General features: G+C 46.4%; 1 protein-coding gene across 7 annotated transcripts in view; it reads left to right on the top strand.

Annotated features, from left to right (window-relative positions):
• Positions 1-20,383, top strand: part of LOC105022733 (zinc finger protein 536) — a 139,639-nt gene that overhangs the window by 94,054 nt on the left and 25,202 nt on the right. For all 7 annotated transcript variants that reach the window (XM_034296996.1, XM_010891407.3, XM_034296995.1 and 4 more), the window contains 2 exons: positions 5,875-6,033; positions 11,227-12,831. In XM_034296996.1, coding sequence (XP_034152887.1) covers positions 5,875-6,033; positions 11,227-12,831 — 1,764 coding nt within the window. The remainder of the gene's footprint in view (positions 1-5,874; positions 6,034-11,226; positions 12,832-20,383) is intronic.

Here is a 20,383-nt window from a genome sequence, read left to right as displayed (position 1 = left end):
ATGAAACAGAAAATAGATTAAACCTAATTTGCCCGACCTCTTCATCAATCCGGAACCGGTAGCAAATAAGGGAATAAATGTGTGCTTAAATACAATTTAGAAATGTCTCCTCTGCCTTCAGCAGGCGGAAAATGCACCATCTTTCCTCCCCTTTTTTTTTATAACACCCATTTTAGTGAGACCGGTGCTAATAAATATAAATGTTTGTGATTAGCATCTCTGCAGCACAGGTGCATGTTTGTTGCAAGGGGAGGCATGTTCATTAATTTTCGGCGATGAAAAGTGCAGTGCGCCATAAACACCGAGTCCAGAACCCAGCTCCCTGATAAATGAACGCACAGATTGTTAATGTACCATTGTATGGCTCAGCTTCGTGGCGCTTAAAAAAAAAAAAAAACAGACTCCTGCCAAATCAGAGTTAGCTGGAGGTGTGGCATCCCTTCAGAGGTCCAGATTACAGAGGACAGAGCTTTAGGACGGCCTATCTTTTTCCCCTCACCCATAGGGTCCGCGATTATATAGACAACGCCCCCCCCCCCCCCCCCGACCCCCTCCCCACTGCACTACCATGTGTTCTGTAATTAGATGTTTTCTTTCTTTCTGAGTGGTACTTACTGTCGACGTGGGCACTGTGTCCTGGGACCGGGGAGGTGCTGGTCTGTCCGGAGCGGCCAAAACACCGGCGTTCGGTGATGAAGTGTCTGTTTTGCCTTGTGTTCCCTACTCCGGAGTTAAGCCGTTAAAATCATTTTTCGTACTGTAGATTTAATCTGCAGTGTTTTCACAAACTGTCATTATCGTAATCACGATATTATATCTGGTGTAATCTCTTTCGTCAATCTGTGTGGACTTGGGCTGGTTCATGTGTGGCATATGTGTACACACGCTGTAAGAAACCTATTCATTAATTCACTAATCGCGTCGCTAGTATGTGTCAAATCAACAACGAAAACGAAATGTAACAATTTATTGCTCTTGATAAACCGTTGATATAGAAATGAAGGTTTCTAAGGCTTGGAGCATGAAAACAAGTGCTGCAGACAAAATCAGCCCAGAATTGTTGTTTTTCAGTAGCTGTGAAAATGTTTTATTTGGGGACTGCCGAACACCTGCCTTAAAATGTCGTTTCAACATCTCCCGAATGCCATTTTGCTTAATTGACTTGGAAATGGCCCAAATGTATTGCTGAATGCAGTCTAATTAATATTAATAATAAATGCCATTATTAACATCAAAGAACATCTGGTGCCCCTGTTTACCCACATGCCTTATACGTAACACATTTTGTGGCTGTTTCATCTCACAAACATCATGGGGTAAACACTTTTCCCAATTTCTTATTCATTTCATTTGATTTCATTTTGTTACACAGGGTCACCGACAGAACCCTCTCGCCCGAGTGCTGCTGGGTTCATCGTGTGTGCATGTGGTCTTTCAGATACAGTAGACGCTTGAGTGTTTTTCCTGGTCTGAACCTGGTTGCTATGATACAACCTTTGAGGGTTCTGGGTCCCTGATGTACTCCCATTCAAAAAAAAAACAAAAAAAGTGCTTCTACTAGCATCTGCACATTGGGCAGCATTAGGAGTTTTGTGCCCATAAATCACACACTAAATAACTTTAATCTAAAATTTCATTAAGTAGTCCTTGTCAGGTAGTAAAGGCAGGGATAATGCAGTGGTGTTTAATGATAATTGGTGTTTGGTTAATAAATTCTGTGAGTTCAGATTACTTTCTAGCAGTGGCTAGAATGCTAGCCTCAGCAGTGTAACTAAACCTCAAATTGATTAACTCGCATGAACCAGCCGTTCACAAAGATGGCACCCGTCCAAATGAAAAAAGAGAGCAGAGCATCAGCCGGATGGTGTTGTGTTGCTCCCGCGTAAGGAAATCAAGTCCCCCCGGGCACATTTTTAAAAGCCTAATGCCTTTCAAATGATGTCATCACATTTTACTTTCTCTCTTCCTACCCCCCCTTTTTATTTCCCTCTATTTCTCACCTTTTTTTTCCTCTTTTTTTTCGGGCATGTCAGTAGTTCTGTTGAGGGAGAGGGCACTGGCTTCGACAGATCACGTGACACATTTTCAATAATGGAGAGAGAGGGGAGACATCTTGGGATTTTATGACTTGTTTATTTTTTTATTATTTTTTTTTCCCCGTTCCAGAAAGTGATATCACAGTAATCAAAACCACAGAACAATTTAGCCTGGAAGTGTGATTGAAAGAGCGCCATTAAGGACGAGGCCCTTTCCCATCAGTTGTTCCTTTGTTGTTATCGTTGTTGTTTTCCATTAATGGGAGCAGGGTGTGGTCCGTCTCCGAGGACACACCAACACACACGTGTGAGGGTTACTTGTGCCGGTAGACTCCTGTTGCCTTTCCCCCTGGTGGTCGCAGAGTGTCCTGTTGTGTCACCAACAGATCCTCTCGTGGTGTCAGACCTGTATTGCAGGAGACAGCAGCCGGAATCATGATCCTCAGCCATTTCCCAGGTGGTCAAGTACAACTGTGCTCCAATCTGATCCCAGCCCTTTGTTCTGTTATGTCGCATTACATTTTGGATGAGCCCAATAAAAGCTGAGCCTGTCTCTGATCGGAAAGCCTGAATTATGTATGCGAGTGTTTGATATTATTCCACTTCAACCCTGAAGAAGGCACCTTGATGCTGTTTTTTTATTTATTTCCCCTACTTGATAAATTGGAGCTTATAGTTACAGTGTGCAAAACACTGTATTATTTTTTACAGCCTACAGTTGACTTTTTTATAGCCTAGAGTGTTAGCCCTAACCTCTGCTAACTTTGGTTTGCATTGTGTGCTAGCTCACGTCTTTCACAGGATGAATAAGCAAATCAGTGTCCGGGTGTTGTCTCGTTGTGTGTACAGTAACTGGCCATTTACTGCATCGCTGTTACAGTACAGTAACCCAAAATTGATCATGTGGGCTAGATTAGCTAATGAAAATAACAAGCTGCCAAATTGCAGTTTGCACTGTGTAGTTACCAAAGTAGCATTGTATAACGGAAGTGTCGTTAACTTGTGCCATTGTATTTATTAGCTAGCGATACTCGATTGTTAAATCAGCAGTAAACGTAGGGGTGACATTGATCACTCAGGAAACAGGAACAGTCAAATTATCTGACCATGTCCATGCAAGGTTTTTTCATCCCCAGTGGGTAATATTTACTCTGACTGCGCTAAAATTATTAGCCAAGTGTAACGCTAGCTGTGCACGAACATTCTGCATGCTGTTGTCTTGTGGTCTCGGTGAGATGGCACTAAGAGCTGTGGTATCGGGTTTTAACAAGGTAGTTTATGAAGCCAATGGCTTGGCTGTGACAATCATTTTAATGTTGTGTCTCCCAGAGATTTTCCTTTGCATAAAAAGGAGCAAAGCATCGGCAAATCAATAGATAGAGACCGGTTATAGGTGGCGAGTTATCGAGAATCTCTCTGTCCCAGACACGCTCCTCTGAAATATGACGTCTAATATATGAGGTGACCTTCAAATGTCATAAATGTGTTGTGCTATAAACTGTCAATATTTGTGGTTATACGGCACAGGATGACTTTTACAGTAATTGGAACAGCCGTATTAAAAGCTTGGGATCAGTCGGCTGATTAAAGACAACCACACATTGGACACCCATCGCCTGGGACTCTCTCTCTCTTTCTATTTCTCTCATCCATACACTACATTAACATATATTTGGAGGTTTCGCTGCGCGGGAGGTGTGTGTGTGTGTTTTTGTCCACAATTTGCGGGTATATCACAATTGAAACATTCATTATTGAAGGACGGCTAGAGAGAAAACGTTGTCTCCTTGCTACAGGACCCACTGTTAACCCTGACCCATAGAGGGCCAGGGGATGAGGCTGGCCATAAGCTGTGTTTTTAGGGGTTTAATTCTACTCCATCTGGGTTGGACAGGTGGACCCGTGTTTGCTACACGAGAGCAGGAAACTTTGCCAAGGGAGTGGGTGGGGGGTGGTGGGGGGCGTGGGTAGGGGTTGCCTGAGTGGCGTGAACGCGTTTGCGGAGAATGTAGTTACAGTACAATATGTCTGTAATGGAATGCCGTTGCCGGGCGTATTGATTAAAAACAATCTTGTGCCTGGACGTTTGTTTAGGAGAGAGGGCAGGTTTGAAAAGGTCACATGCAGATTAGAACAGCGTGTACAGTATTAAGGGGCTTTGTGTGTCCCCGTTAAACGTATGTGGACTGTTCATTTACCGTATGCCCATTGTCTGGTGGGGGGGGTCACCCAGATAAATAAGGCGACTGTACATCGGCAGTGTGGGTGCGGAGTCACGTGACCCGCGCCGGCGGCTCCGTGACTCGCTGACTTCAGGCTTTCTTTCGCTTTAAAACCACGTTTGACTGCTCACAGGGAGGATGGAATGGGGTGGGAAAGATTAGGCCACTGGAAGAAATGCTTTTGATTGTGTGCCTAAGTGGGTTGACCCATTCAGATGCTCTCCCTCCCTCCCTCCCCACTCACATACCATATCATGTGCTGACCGGGGGGGGGGGGGGTAACATTTGTAACCTTATTTGTGCTTTGGTCGCGGGTCAGGCGCTTACTGACTTAAGCATAAGCAGTAAATGTGGGCCAGAGAACATTCCACTGCTTTCTGCTACTTCCTGCTTACCCATAATGCATTGCGGTGTAGGGTTACTGAAGTTCTTTGAAGTTCATCACCCTTCGTCAAGCGAGTAGAGAGCTTTGTTTCCTAAAGTATCAGAGTTTTACACGGCCATGTAATGAGGTCAGGACCTACATATAGAAGTGCGAGGAGTCATCTTCACTTTATAGTCACCTGTTAAACATCACTGTAAAATCATTACCCCATTGCTACACAGACTACCTGCACTGTCCCACAAATGTTGTATTGCCGCGTATTGGCACACACTGTCTCCTACACAACCCATACACATAAATACAGAGGCCACACACACACACAAAGTACATTTTGACATTTTACGCTCATCACACGCTGCTGCTACTCTTTATTGTCTATCCTGTTGTCTAGTCAACCCTGCCTTATGTAATCCTTGTATATGGACAGGTTATGGACATTCATTAATGCTGTTTTTTGTATTGCCTTGTGTACATATTATATTCCTTCTGTTACTATGTTTTTTTTTCTCTTCATCTTCTTGTTTTCTTTTTATTGTTGATTCCCGTCTCATTCATTTACTTTTTAACCCTTCATCGTTAGTCAACACCTGCTGTTTACCGAGCAGGCGACAGATACGAATTGATTTGATTCCATTAGACTGTGTGATGGTGCAGTCATCAACTCTTTTCACATCTACTGCAGTACATCTCCGGATTCAGGGAGGTGATTAGTTGGAGCGGAGTCTGGCGGTGTCCACACGTCTTGCGCGGTATTAGTGTCGGTTCAGGCGGGCTGGGGTCACTGTTATCGCCCTCTCATATCTCTGACAGAAGCGTCGTTACCTGTCAGAATCGGGGTGCTACGGAGACGCCTTAGCCCGCTGCTGACATTGCCGTTTCTTTTCTTGTATTGTTCATTTCAACACAATCCGCCATATGCCACCGAAATATGATGATAGCGGGGATAAAACATTTCGACAGGAGTGGGAGAGTGTGGAGGGGGTCTGCCTGGTGTTTCTAAAGAAGCCTGAAAGCTTATGAACTGTCAGCGTTCTGTCAGCTTGAAATGGGTGGGAAAACCAGCGACAAAACGTGAACCCATTGATGTGTTTGACTTTGTGTGGTGTTAGCAGATTTGGATGGAAAAAAGAGGACAAAGAAAGAAAAGTGTTTTCTGACACGGTGATGGTTTTGAAGTGACACTCACCACTCCTCTCCTGTGTCTGTCTCTCTGTGTGTCTCATTGCTCCAGATGTCGGGGATGACCTGGTGAAAACGGCGGGGAGTGTTCAGCAGGCCCCGTCCCAGCACCGGGACAGAAGCCTGGGTTCGGCCATCAAGGACTGCCCCTACTGTGGGAAGACATTCCGAACCTCGCACCACCTCAAAGTTCACCTGCGGATACACACAGGTCAGTTGGGTGGGTTCCCATGAGATGCCGCACTGTCCTCTCTCCCCTGTCCGCTCTGAGTCGACGCCACCAGACCATCTTCGACACCGCCAGTGAAAACTATTATTCAAAGCACGCCGCCGTTTACGGGAAACGCGCTGTACTGTAGATTTCCTGCCTTATCCGCTCTGGGATTCAAACCAGCAACCTTTTGGTTACTGCTCAGATGCTCTCACCGCTTGGCCAACTGTCCTTCAGTCTTCCCCTTTAGCTACTCTCCTAATGTCAACCAGATCTAAACATTGTTGCAACATGCACTAACGACCATGTTACCGGGTGTTGGAAGTGGCCTCGGTAAGAGTAATGATGTTAGCCCACTGACCAGGGGCCAGAACAAGGTGTCATACTCCACTACCCGGGACTGCGAGGCAGAAATGCCCCAGTTAATATCCAAGCTATTGTCATATGTAGGCCGATCTGAGATCCCCTTATACCAAAGGGCATCTGCTCAAATCGTTGTCCTTATGGGCTAAAAGTCACACGCCGGCGAAGGGTTTACGCCGCGCCTTAATATGAAGACCGTACGTGCCTACCTCGTAAGCCAGAGCACTGCTTAGCATGCAGACAGGAATACCCTGCAGGACCACATGTGAAAACCCACGACACAATGTAACACGGCGGCCCATACAGGACACACAGGATCACGAGAAACCAGTGTTTAGCAGTTCTTTTGGAGCTGTGCTCTAATTACTTGGCGGATCTCGCGCGTGTTTACGCCGGTGACTGTCTACCGTGCTATATCTCTGGGATCGGCTGAAGATAAGCCCCGTGTTGTAAATCATGGAGTGGTTGCGGTTTTTGAGGACTTCACATTCCCCCCCCGCCCCCCCGCCTCTGTGAACTGTGCATGCTCCGGGACAGAGAGCCCCGTGCCTTGACCTCAGTATCTGAAAACACCATTTTACACTCCGAAAAAAATGTAATCCTCAAGAACCAATAAAGGCACGGCTCAAGCTTTCACAACTTAAAATGGAAATCTCTTGCAGCTGAGGAAATCAATGCTAGCTTCCCCCCCCCTTTTTATTTTTTCGCCTTGCACTTAAAAGGGAGAGTAGAGACCACCCAAACCGCACCCCCCCCCCCTCCTTTAATAAGGAGCGCATACCTCTGGTCTGGAGGGGAATTAAGGAGCCAGCGTGGCTCACAGCTCGGCGTAGTGCAGGAGCACTTGTGCTCAGCCATAATTAGGATCCCTGTGTAAAACGGCGCATCCAGGTCAACGAGAGCAGAGTCCTGATTCTGCATACCTCTCTGAAAAACCTCCCCTTCAGGGGGGAGGAGGTGGGGGTGTCTGTTACCTAACTGAGTTATGCCTGTTTGAGTGGTACAGTAAGGGTCCCCAGAAGGGCCATATTTTAGCAGAGAGGAAGCAGAGGCCTCATCCCGGGGCCTCCGTTAACTCGCTCGGATTGACAGGCCAGGCCCCGGCGTGAGTGCAGGTTAGCGTGGCCCTCTAGTGCGCCGGGCCTCCCCCGATGCGTCAGCGAGTCAGCTGCCCTTTAAATCACTCGCAGGTTGTCGGATCGACCCGGCGTCGAGGGCGGCGCCAATTACATCAAAGCGGCCACTTTGAAATCCGCCGAAGAACTCCATCCGGGCAACGGGTGCGTTGGGAAACCGAGGACGACGCGACGCGCCCCCCTCATCCTAATTCCGTCTGAATGGCACAATGGCATTGCTTACTGAGAGGTGCCTCGCGTCACGCGACACAATGCTAGATTAATGACTCGCTAACATTTTGTTGAAAGGAATGAAGTGAATTTAAATTTCTCTAAAAGTTAAAGAGCTAATGTTACAGTATTAATTTCCTCTTGAACAGTGAGTGGGAAAATATCCATTAGTGAAATTAACCACAGTTTTCTAGGTAGCTAACATTGTGCAGCGTACAGTGTGGGGCCACACTTAATGAACACTGCAGTGGGTGATATTTCATTATACAAATTAATGCTCACATTTTAATGGGAAAGTCACATAATGAATCTAGGCTTCAGTGACAGCAATTAGAGACACAGATTGTCCCCTTCTGGACAAGGCAGTATTTAGCAGTAAGCAGCTGTGTGTAAAAAATAAAAAAGGTCCTTGCTCTTGACAATGGCTACGCATAACTTTAGGGAAAATAACCAGTGGAGTTTCTGCTCACCTTTAAATGGGGATGGAGAGAGAGAGAGAGTGAGAGAGAGAGAGAGAGAGAGAGACAGGCCTTGGCCATGTCACTTAACCTTAACCTAACCTTGCAATCAGAATGAATCAATAGGGACCTGTGATCCTGCTCTCCATTTCTCTCCCTCCCTCTGTTTCTCTCTCTCTCTCCCTGTTCACTCCCTTTGTTGAACAGGTTTAACAGTAACACATCCTACTCTCCTCCAAGCCAGTTCCCCTTTGCATGTGTCACATACAGTGCTCTGGTTTTAGTGACACACCGTTGTTTGTTGCTAACCAGAAGTCTTGCTTTTCGAAACAGTGTTCGACATTAACTGAAAGGTTAAACGTTTAACCAGTCCCAGGCCAGATACAGCTGGAATGACAGCACTGTTTCCAGCTCGGTCTTACTCAACTCCGAGTGGTATGAAAGCCTTTCACCATTATATAAAGCCATATGGAAATTCATCTTAAAGTATGTCATATCTATTAACTGTTTTAATTGCTCTTCTGTGGTGTCTCTGCGTGTTTATTCTGAGTGGTTTCTATGGAGCTGTGACAAATCATACAAATCCAGATGAAATTGGTTGGAGCAGAAGAACTGTTTGAACAAGTAGAGCCATACACACTGAGAGAGAACATTCCTACATATAAGTTAAAATAGTTTTAATGAAAATACACAACATATACCGTCGCAGCCAGTCATTCATGCGGTTTTTCCTTGTCTTATTTGTTTGTATTTTTCTCCTCATTATTTCCGTTAATATACATAGATGTCTTTTTTTTTTCTTTTACGTGTTTCACACAAAAGAAGGATAAGTGTGCCTTCCCAAACAATGAGAAATGATCATTTCCATGGAAATCTGTGGTGCTTTGCAGAGGTTGTGCTGTTTGCGCTGATGTCAATTAAAAGTGGATTAACTGGTACATAATGACCTTTAGCAGTAAATTGTGTGTAATGTTGCAAGGCAGGATACAGTATATATCCCAGATGTCACACATGCCCCCGACGTATGATGGAGCAGATGTCTCAGCCAGTCCAAATGGCCCACAAAGAACACACTCTTCCAGGCGTGCACACGCACATGCTTGTGCACACCCACACGCTTGTGCTCAAAGACACACACGCACACACATTTACGGTATACATTTCCGAGCCATGTATACAGGACAGTGATTGTAAGCTTTGTTTAGAGAGGCACTGTATCCTATGTTCTGTTCATTCGAATGCCTGAAGCTGAAGATATAGCATGCTTGGATTTATACATTTATCAAATATTTGGATGGCCGTGTCAACGTCCATTCTCAACGTTAATAGCCTTCGAAGAAGAAAAAAAAAATGGAAAGAAAAAACAGATTGTTCTAATTGTACTCTAATTTCGGGCCTAGAATATCATTTTGTCCAGTTAAAGGAATTGAGACTGATCATTTGCATCAGGGACGTTTCCTTATTAAATCAGCCCAAGCCACTGTTATCCTGCTTAGAGGATAAGCACTTATTGGGTTAAAAGCTCATCTCGCATGGTTTATTTTAAATATACGCTTCAAATTCGCTCTTGTGTAAAAAAAAAAAAAAAAAAAGCCCAGAAAGAATAGAACTCTCACCCTCTCTCATCCATTTTCTCTGTCTTCTATTCTCTCCATCTCCTTTTCTCATTCTCGCTCTACCTCCCTTCCCCTCTCTAATTTTCTATCTCTTTGGTATCAATATTGTATTGAGTTTGTGTTTGTGGTTCTTTATTTGGGACTGTGCAGTGTGTCTGCAGATCCTACAGTCTTTTTCTGGAATGGTGCCCTCCAAATAATGATGAATTACTTGAGCAGTATGCCATTTGCTAATTATATCCATGATTTACTACAGAGCGAGACTTAAATCATTCAAGGCAGTCTTGCGTAACAATGCAACAAAAAAAATCGGTTAAAAATGGTTTCCATGTGTATAATCTAAACATGTTATAACTACAGTATATATACACACACAATACTTGACAAACATCCTTTTATTCAAGACTTTTTCCAACCGATCCACCCCACCCCCCATTCGCTTCCCACACACTTAGCTGTGACGTATCCAAGAGAAATGATGCCAGGAACTTTACTATGTCTAAAAACCCAGCTTTGCATTTTTTCATATTGTTTATTGATTCCGAATCTGGCTTTGGTTTAAAATATATTATAATTGTTAGCAGGATGCATTTAATGTCGAGATACTGGAAGTAATTTATCTGTCCAATGGAGATCCCCTTTTCTGGCAAAAATAAAATCTTGATTGCGTTTTTAACCATTCAAGAATATTTATGAATATTTACAGTAAATGCATAGTATATTTATGTATAGAGGTTGTACCAGCACTGACAAGTGAAGTCATTATATGAAACATACCCCTATAATAGTCTCATATTATACAGACACGTGTTTCACATATGTACGTTCTCTTTTGTGTTAAAGTTCATTTTAGTTTCCCATGATAGGACTGTATCTTCCTTGGTTTGGCCCAAATGGCCACAGATCCCTTCGACTGGGAAACAGTGGGGATCTGCTCTGTGGACGGCGGTTTATACTTCCCGTGATAAACTGCAAATAGAGAACGTCATAGAAATCACTGTCTCATCTCTAAGGCAGAGGCCTGACAGCGAATAAGGCCAAGAGAAAGACGCCACCAACCACCCCCAAGTCTATGCAAACAGAGATAATATCTAGACAGTTTTGTTGTCAGTTGAAAAATATTATCTCTTGTAGTGGACTGAAAGCACCATATGGTGAAATGGTTTTTATTGTGTCGACATGAGTGATGGCTCACTTGGCGCTGCTGGATCGGGCCGGATCGACCCGTATTTAGATGCCAATCCCCTGAACGAAGCTCGGGAGCTGTTTGCTGAATACAGAATTCTGTTGAATGTTGGTTAACACTGAGATCACTGTTGTTTCCTTTCTCCATCCTTCCTGACCTCTCTCCCTTTCTCTCCCTCCATTTCTCTCTTTCCCTTTCTCTCTCTCCCTGTTTCTTTCCTACAGGAGAGAAACCCTACAGATGCCCTCACTGCGACTATGCGGGCACCCAGTCGGCCTCGCTGAAGTACCACCTGGAGCGCCACCACCGGGAGAGGCAGAACGGCGGGGGTCCGTCTGGACATGCCCCCCCCTCCGAGCACAAGGAGGAACATGGCAAGGGCGCTGTGTTCGCCCGTCCCGATGTCCTCCGCAGCTTCTTTAAGGGCATGCCCTCTAGCCTGGACTTCAGGGGGGGGCCTTTGCATCCCCACCAGTGGGCGCCTCCGGGCGTCATGTCCCCCAGGGAGCGCGAACGTGAGAGGGACAGAGAGCGGGAGCGCCACGGCCTGGGGTCCGACAACCCCTCCGAAAGCATGAAGAGCCCTGAGGGACCCCCGGCTGCAGACGGGCCGGCTAGCTTCAGTGACCTAGGCCGGGCATACCAGAGCATGGTGGGAAACGGGGTCAACTTCCAGGGCTCCCTGCAGGCATTCATGGACAGCTTTGTCCTCAGCTCCCTCAAGAAGGAGAAGGAGATGCGAGAGAGCCACCTGCAGACACAACATTACTTCGAAAGCGGCGAGCCCAAAGCCAAGAGGGCCGACGCTGGCGAGGAAAAGGCAGAGGCGAAGCCCCCGGCAGGCAAACCTGGGTCTCAATACGAGCCCCTGGACCTGTCCGTCAACGTGAAGCCTGAGACAGGCTCCCTGCCTGGCTCTTCGGTCACCATCCAGGACAATGTGGCATGGCACGGCTGCCTCTTCTGCTCCTTCAGCACGGCCTCAGTGGAGCTGATGGCGCTCCACCTGCAAGCCAATCACCTCGGCAAGGCCAGGCAACACAAGGAGGGCAAGGGAGAGCCCTCCCACTCCCTCAAGGTCAACCCAGGCCTGGCCCATCTCCACGACAGAGACGTTGACAGAGAGGGCGAGAAGAGCCAATCGGCCTGGCCCAATCACCTGGAGTCCCATGCCACCATGGGAGCCTTCCAGAGTGACTTCTACAAGCAGTATGGAGTCATGTACGATGGCTCCCCAAGGAACCCCGGCCTCCAGGGGTTCGGCGCAACATGCCCTGACCCAGCCCTGGAGCACCAGAGCCGAGCCAGAGAAGCAGCTGGCGATGAGCTCTCCGACAAGGCCTCGTGTGGCGAGCCGGAGGAACAGGGTCAATCCGATGATGAGGAAGGCCAAGCCGCTGAGCGAGGCCACGGTGCCGAGCCTGACCAGCCTGAGAGACAGCCGGCCCACTCTGACGAGGAGGAGGAAGAGGATGAGGAGGACGAGGATGAGATGGAGCGAGAGGACGAGGAGGGCGCCACCGATCGAATTTCGAAGCAGATGCAGGCTGAGGGCCCGGCTAGAGAGGCTCAGCGAGCGGGGGCCTCAGCGGGCCCCGGGGCCCCTCCCCAGCCACTTCCCCCGCCCCTGGAGAAGCAGTGGCAGCAGGGTTTGGGTCTCCTTTCATGTGGCGGCGGTCCCCCAGGGCTGCTGAAGCCGGAACAGGCCCATCTCGAGCACCAGATGAACATGCTGTCCGTCCTAAGGGCCTACAGCTCGGAGAACCTCGCAGCGTTCAACGGCCTTGGAAGCGGCTCCAGCAGTGGCATCAAGAGAGCGGAGGCACACGGTGAGAGAGCCTTACACCCCCCTGCCGCATGGCGCCGCCTTTGATCTCACGCACACACGCAACCTGTCAGACACACGTACATGTCGTTGTGTCCGCTGGCTCCACATAGCACTGTCGTGCGGCACGTGGTTCCCACGACTAATTTTTCCAGCGCCGTTTCAGAGACGGCCCAGTGGTTTAGCAACGAAAGCGTCACGCGCGCAGCTGCAGGGCAAAACCAACTGGATTGGCAGAAAACGGTCGTCGTCATGCAAGCTGTATTTTGTCTCTGAGTGTTCATCGAAAATATGAACTAGACACGCGTTATGAGCAGTATGTATTTTCAGTCGTACATATTTCTTAACAGTGGTCTTTTGGCTAGCTAGCAGATTTTAGTTTGATTAGCAAAGATGTGGTATGAGACAATTGTGATTTTACACATTGTATTGCCGGCTGTTTGAAATCGGTACACCACACGGCCTTCTGCCCCGTCAATGCGCCATGCATCATTTGTGTGACGTTTACAGCCAACCTGTCTACACAGAAACACACACACACACATATATTCACAAACACACACACACACATAACTTTGTCCTGACATCACAATGGAACTCACACAAAATTGATTTGCTCTAAAGTGATTTCAACCTTATTTCAAGCAAGTTTGGAAGCTATTGGAGTAGCGAGCAGCAACATATTAATCTTTATTACAAGTTTATATTAGAGAGACAGTAGTGTCTTCCCTCCCTCCATCCTGTGGAAGGGAATACTCCTGTCTGCCTGAGAGCAGGACCTCAGCTCCCATGTCATCTCAAGCGCACAGCGGTTAACTATCTTAGCTCTCATAAAGCCCTCTCCCAAAAGCCCATTACTTTATAAGACCCAAAGATCTATGACCCTGTGAAAAATGAACTGTCAGCTTTCATGATTCTGTTAAGGTTACAGGCACTCCTTGAGAATCCATTTTTTCCTTCTTTTTTTCAGTGCCCTTTTTACAGTTTTGGTGACAAAAATCTTAGGGGGAAAGCATCTTTAAGTTGAACTCATGGCACAGCAAAGCGTACTAGGATAAGTTAAAAACATCACACTTTAGTCGAGAACTCAACCAGCCATATCTGGGGGATTCCATCTCTGAATGTCTTTTATTCGCCTCTCACTTTAAATCACAACATAAATATTCTATATTGCATTTCTTGTATATACTGTAATATTCATTAAATGTCACACGCTTGCGGTATAGGAGGCGAGTTATCTAGCAACCTGAATTAATTTAGTTTTGACATACCACTGCTCATAGTCTGCAAACATTGAATGGTGTGACAGATATTTTATTTTGTTAGATAAACAATCTCTTTCCAAATTGATTTAGGATTAACAGAAAGAATAAGTATTTCATTACGTTTTGACATGCTCCAAAATACTCTACATGCTACAAAATACTATATTTACATGAGAAGTACTTTTACGGTATGTTTTTAACTTATTGTTTATGAAAGGACACCCATATTAGAAAGAAGTTAATAATTTTGTTATGTTCATCTTATAATAATTTAGGTGCCAGGAACACACCCCAGTAGATTGTCAATGTGTGACCCGTCATACAGAAATGACAGAAGTCTTCATGATTAGTTGACCTTTGCTGTCATGGAAACGGGGCCTGTCGTTGTGGAACCTGCTGCATATTTTATAACCTCAGAGGGTCATTCGCAGCGAGAAAAATGAGCGGCATTTTTACTTTGTAAACGCTTTTGTGTTGGAATGTCCTCCTTCAATCAAAAGGCATTTTCAAAGCTGCCCTTGTGACGTAGTCCATTTCCAATAGAACTGAGAATGCCTGACCTTTTTAGATAAGGCTTTGTCTATGGAACAAAGGGCTTTCTTATGTGGTGTGTTATTTTCCCCTAGCCCGAGTCAGCCTGTCTTTGTAATAGGGCCTGACTGTTGATTATGGGCACCGCACATCAGCCCTGAAACTGTTCTAACGTCCTCCGTTCCTGTTCAAGTTTTGTAGACGACAACGCGGAGATAACCCCTAAAAACACGAGCTATTAAACGGACGCGAGTAGCACCCATCGGGGTCAGTTCAGGGCATGTGTACGTGTGTTGTTGAGACAGCGTTTAACTGTCACATTCCCGGCAGGGAGCTTGAGTGTATAAGTAGCATGCCGGATCGAGAACCCCCTCAGACCCTCGCTGACCTCTGACCCTGTCACCTCCTAAATATTCGCCGGGCTTCATCCTCACCTCTCAGGGCACCCTGCACATCCCTTTCTCTGGGGTCATGCCACATCAGCACAGGGCACGGGCTGGGACTCCACGGCTGTGTAACCTCACCTACCCCCAGACTGACAGTAGGCCCGATATCTGCGTTCCGACTGATCCACGGGACAGGCGGTTCCCATTCAAAGTGCTCTCATCCCGTTTCTCGGCTAGCTTAGCACAGCTGGATGGAAGTGTGCCAAGCCTGACCCCGCCCCCTCTGCCCCAGCCCCAGTCCCCGACCCCCCCCACGATGCTCGGTCTCCTGGCAACATCTGCTCAGAGACCTCACAAGTGCGCAGACTTGACAGAGATACAGTAAACAGGCGTTCAGAAAACCTCCAGGAAACATTCTCCAACCCCGGCGCGTTTCCCCCATAATCAAGTGCAGATGACAGTGTTGGATGTTGGATGTGAATGTCACGCTAGATACATTTTACAATAGCGTGAATATGGATGTACGCCAATCCCACCTACCTCCGCCATATCAAATAGCAGAAAGTCTTCCTGAATAATGCCCGCTAGCCCCTCCTTTCATCCACTCCCAAACTCCTCATGGATGAGGGGTCACCCATTGGGAATTGCAAGGAACATACTCTCTACAGTCGTTCGCGGTGGGGTGGCGAGCCGTCCTGAAAATTCTATTCAGAACTGGCGAAATGTGATTATCTGAAGTGGGTTTGCATTAGGTTTGTATGCAAATAGAGCATAAATCATTAATATCGAAATTCTCCCCTGAATTTGGGCTGTTGAGGCACATGGGTCGGGCACGACGGAAAGAGCTGAGCGTCGTAAGTGGCTTTCTCTTCATTAGCATGCCCAAAGCTAGGGGAGGGTCTTTAATACGCACACATTCACAAACACACACAAACAGCATCTTTTTTTTATGTATTAGCGGCGAATCAGAGGTGGTCATTCCATTCTTTCCGATATCTCATTTAAAGGGATCCAGTTTCTCTGGTACAGCATGTAGTGATTAGATTGATGTTGGCCCTCTGCGTCGCTAATGTGGACCTGTTTTGCACGATCAATACCCATGTGTTATACAGATCTCCTGTATATACAGCAGAGCTACACGTTATAAGGATATACTTCTGTTTGGCCATATTATACACAACATTGCTCAAAGCGTGTGTATGTCCAACACCCGCATTGCCTCTTATTGGTTGAGATTGGCAGTCTGAAGAGGAAGCGCTGATGAAAGGCGTGGGTTAGGACTGGGCCCGGGTGGGCACGCTTAGGTGTTGCTGGAAAAATAGCATAACTCAGCATGAAGCACCCTCTTGCTAGAGAAGGCGAGAGATAGGGAGATTGATAGCTGCGCTCACATCACTTTTAGATCTGGCGCTCTCCTCGCAAGGACACTCACTTCCTGCCCCATAGTCGTGTGTCGCTAGCATCGCTGTGTTTTTTGTTGATCATTGCTAGGTAAATGCTTAACTTGATTTGCTGCTTTAAACCCGTTAGGAAATGCACAATATTGCTGGTATGGCTGCATGGAGTGCTTGAACAAGTGTGAACCAACAACACAATGGCACGGCACTGGGAAATCAAACTCTTCTACCAGCTCTAGGGGTCATTTGAGTTTTCTTCTTACGGCACCTGACCAGTGTTTGCCTCGCGCCAAGTCCGGAGTTCATTGACTTTACAGTGTAGCTGTCAGATAGGGTTAAAGGTCAGTACAGGTTTAATCGATTGTTCTTCGGCAGCCTTAGTACGTTGCTTCCCGGTGCAAGGTCACCTGTCGCTAGCTGATTATTTGGATGTTTATCACCTAGAGGTCTGCTAAGACGGCGTCCAATCAGAACAGTCATGCTTAGTGCCCTCACCCAACCTCTGCCTTTTAACCCAGACATTCCAGGGTCAAGTAGAGAAGAGACTCCTGGGTTGGTCTGGGATGGTGTGTCAGTGTTAGAAGCACCTGACCTGGAGAAGCACAGCCGACACACACAGAGTTGATGATCCAAATCGAGTAGACAGTTGCTACCGAAAACAGATTGGCAAGTGTGTTATTTTCGAGAGGGGGGGGGGGGGGGGGGCAACTCTATGGGTGCATGGACAGAGGGGTGGGGTTATGTCCCTGTTTTTTTGATAGTTCATAAGGGCATAACACCCCCTGGTGGAATTGGAGAGGGAGAGAAATAAGGAGATGGAGTGAAAAGAATATGCAAGGAGCACAGAAAGTTTTTTTTTGAGAGAGTGAAGGAGACAAATTATTGTCTATTTTAAATACTTCTGGAAAGACGACGTGTGAATCCTACACGCGGCCCTTTGGGTTTCTCAATTTACAAAGCCCATCAAATGCAGGCGCAGTATGTTCGTGATACGCGTGTATCACATGCCAAGCCCGCACCGCGGGAAGTTCAGGAGGAGTAGGAGGAGGAGGAGTATGAGGAGGAGGAGTAGGGAAAGAGAGAGAGAGGAAAAGAAGGAGAGCAAAAAGGAGAAGAAAAAACAAACACAGATTGTCAGGATCACAAACTATGTAGAAGAAGAAAAAAAACTTCAATTTATTCTCTGATATTTTTAGCCCGGAGTACATCCTCCTTTGACAGCGTTGGTCGGCTAGTCTGTTCTCGTGGGTGGTTTTGGTTGCTTGTGTGTGTGTGTGTATGTGTGTGGGGGGCGGTTGGTTGTCTACTTAGTTGTAGCACTGTTCGTGTCACTGGTGGCCAATTACCTCTGTCAAGAGGGAGAGATTTGAAGGCGGACCTCCCTGTGTGGGACTTGAACTCGCAATCGTAGAGGTCAGGAACAAGGCCGTGGTACTACTTCTGGGCCTGTCAGCCTCCCACTTCACTACTGAGACTGTGAGCGCAGCCTGTTTCAAGCTCAGACCATATTACTAACTGGATCAGATGTGTGTGTCCCTCTGAACACGTTCTTTAAAGCTATTATGATAATTAAAAACATATGGTTCCTTTGCTAGACTGGGAAAGCTCCAAACTGTGCATGATCATAGCTGACATGAGAGCTCCTTTACTGTCTTGGTGGAGAAGAAAGAAGGGCTTTGCCGTTCAAACGCTTCTTCTTATACGGTGTCTCTGTCTGTCCTCTCTCTATTTCTTTCTCTCTGTCCCTCTCTCCCTCGCTCCGTATCTTGGAGACAAACACACATGCACACACGTAAGCGCACATTAGGAGTGAAATAAACTCTCTCAAACACAAAAGCTAAAATGTCTGTGTGTGTGTGTTACATTGTGCTACCCTTGTGGGGACACCATAAGCCATCGACATTAACCTCTTAGCTGAAATTCTGCCTTATCTTCATGGGAACTGGCGAAATGTTCCTCAAATGTCAACGTTACTTTGTTTTACTATCTTTGCTGGGATTTTTTGTCCTCGCTAGGACAGTAAAACAGACAGAAACAAACAAACACACGCAAAGACATACACACACACACAAAGACTGTGTTCTTTATGGCATTTTCAATTTTTGGCTCAGTAATTACCAACGCAACCTAATTCATAGACTCGCTGACTGTAATAGGAAAACAAATTGACACCGAGAGATACTGTACAGAGCTGCACACTCCCTGCTTTATTTTTCTACATCGCTGTTTGTGAAGACATCCGCCCACTTCAAAAGCTACATTACGATGCAACCTGGTAATTGCCATTAATACCTGCCCCATCAGTCGGGTAATTAACATTAATTTGGTCTTCGTTAGTCTGTTAGCACACCGACGCGTCCCCCAAGTCGAGGGCTGGGTTAGCTGGATACACCAAGACGCCGGCGTGTGTTGCCACCACCGCGACAGACCACCTCCCACTGGTGACATGTGCTCGGAGCGGTCAGCCTGGTCTCAGCGTCAGTGACGTGCACTTACATGTCAACGGCCACCCGTCTGACGTTGATCCCAGCAAGCAAAGAACGCCGCCAGGACGTCCCCGGCACTTCGAGATATTACAGTGTTGTTACTCGGGTGTACCGTTCGTTTTTTACTGGGATGGCGGCCGGACGGAAAAAAGCAGCCGGTTGTTTCAACGTGGCCCCTTTGCAGAACCCGGGTGAACCTGGACCCTCCGTGGACCTTTCCCACTGACCGTGCAATCCCCTTTTTTTGTTTTGTTAAGAACACGGTTGTGGGGGGGGGGGGGGCATTCTTCGTGATTAAGCTGTCTGAAGGAGGCAGTCTGTTTCTATGTGTTTGCGAGGCGACAGACAGTGTTGGTGATACTCTTTTTGTGTGTTAGATGACGGGTTGACGGGTGACGCAGAGGTGCTATTTCACATGTGCAATATTACCATTTTAACTTGTACAGAGGTGAATTATCACCCTGTCACTCACCAGTGCAAATACTAGTTTCAAAGAGCAATTAATTGTAATAGCTGTTGTCAACCTTTCTGGGTGATACCTGTTGCTTTCCCCTAGCAGCTGTGAGATTTCTAAAAATATTTTCCCCCCTCTTATTTCCCAGATATCAAGTCTTCTGCGTTGAAAGGCTTTGAAAGACTTCATATTCTCTCTGTCTTTCTCACTGTAATACCTTATTGGCCTCATAATTTCCTGAAAGCACAGTGAATGAAGTATCAGGTTACCTCGGAAGAGAAAGGGGAACGAATATCGGATGCTAACAACTACATGACAATTATTCTATTCATTATTTTAGAAGCGAGAGGAGAAAAAAATCCACGCCGGGATCTTGGGAGTTGCAGAAAGTAGCTATTCACATTCAGACAGTAACGACAGATTTCTGTGTCTCTCTCTTTCTGTGTGTGTGTATATGTGTGTGTGTTTGTGTTTGTGCGTGTGCATGCACATTAAATTCAATATAACAAAACATAAAACAATGGGTTATAAATTGGCCTTCCAACCCAATATACTGTATTTGATATGATTTCGCTTTCCATCTCGTTATTTTTTCGGGTGTTTGTTTTCCCCTCACTCCTGTAGACTTTGTTCAATTTGAGATATTCCTCTTAGCGTCTGGCTCCTCTTCCCAAGGCACCCTCAGATGTAAGGAGTGAGCCTCGGAGGGGTTGTACTGATAAAGTAACTCTTCCTGCGAGAGAACAGGTACACCGCGTAACACAAACATAATAACTCTACTTAGACCGACAGCCGGCACATAATGAGAGAATGCGCGGAAAACTTCAATGACAGCCGAGAGGAAAGGGAGATGATGGGAAGAACAGGTGCAATGACAAAAAAAGAAACTATGTCAACTTTTATTTCCTTTATTATTCGACATCAATGGTAGCACGGAGTGACGCTAATAAAAACAGCGGAAATAACACAAGTACACACATATAAGCAACAGGGGTGGGTTTTGAAAAGTATACTGTAGCAATTAGGGACAAATAACT

Source organism: Esox lucius, chromosome 2 (genome assembly GCF_011004845.1).
Source record: "Esox lucius isolate fEsoLuc1 chromosome 2, fEsoLuc1.pri, whole genome shotgun sequence".
NCBI lineage: Eukaryota > Metazoa > Chordata > Actinopteri > Esociformes > Esocidae > Esox > Esox lucius.
This window is presented reverse-complemented; position numbering and strand designations above follow the sequence as displayed.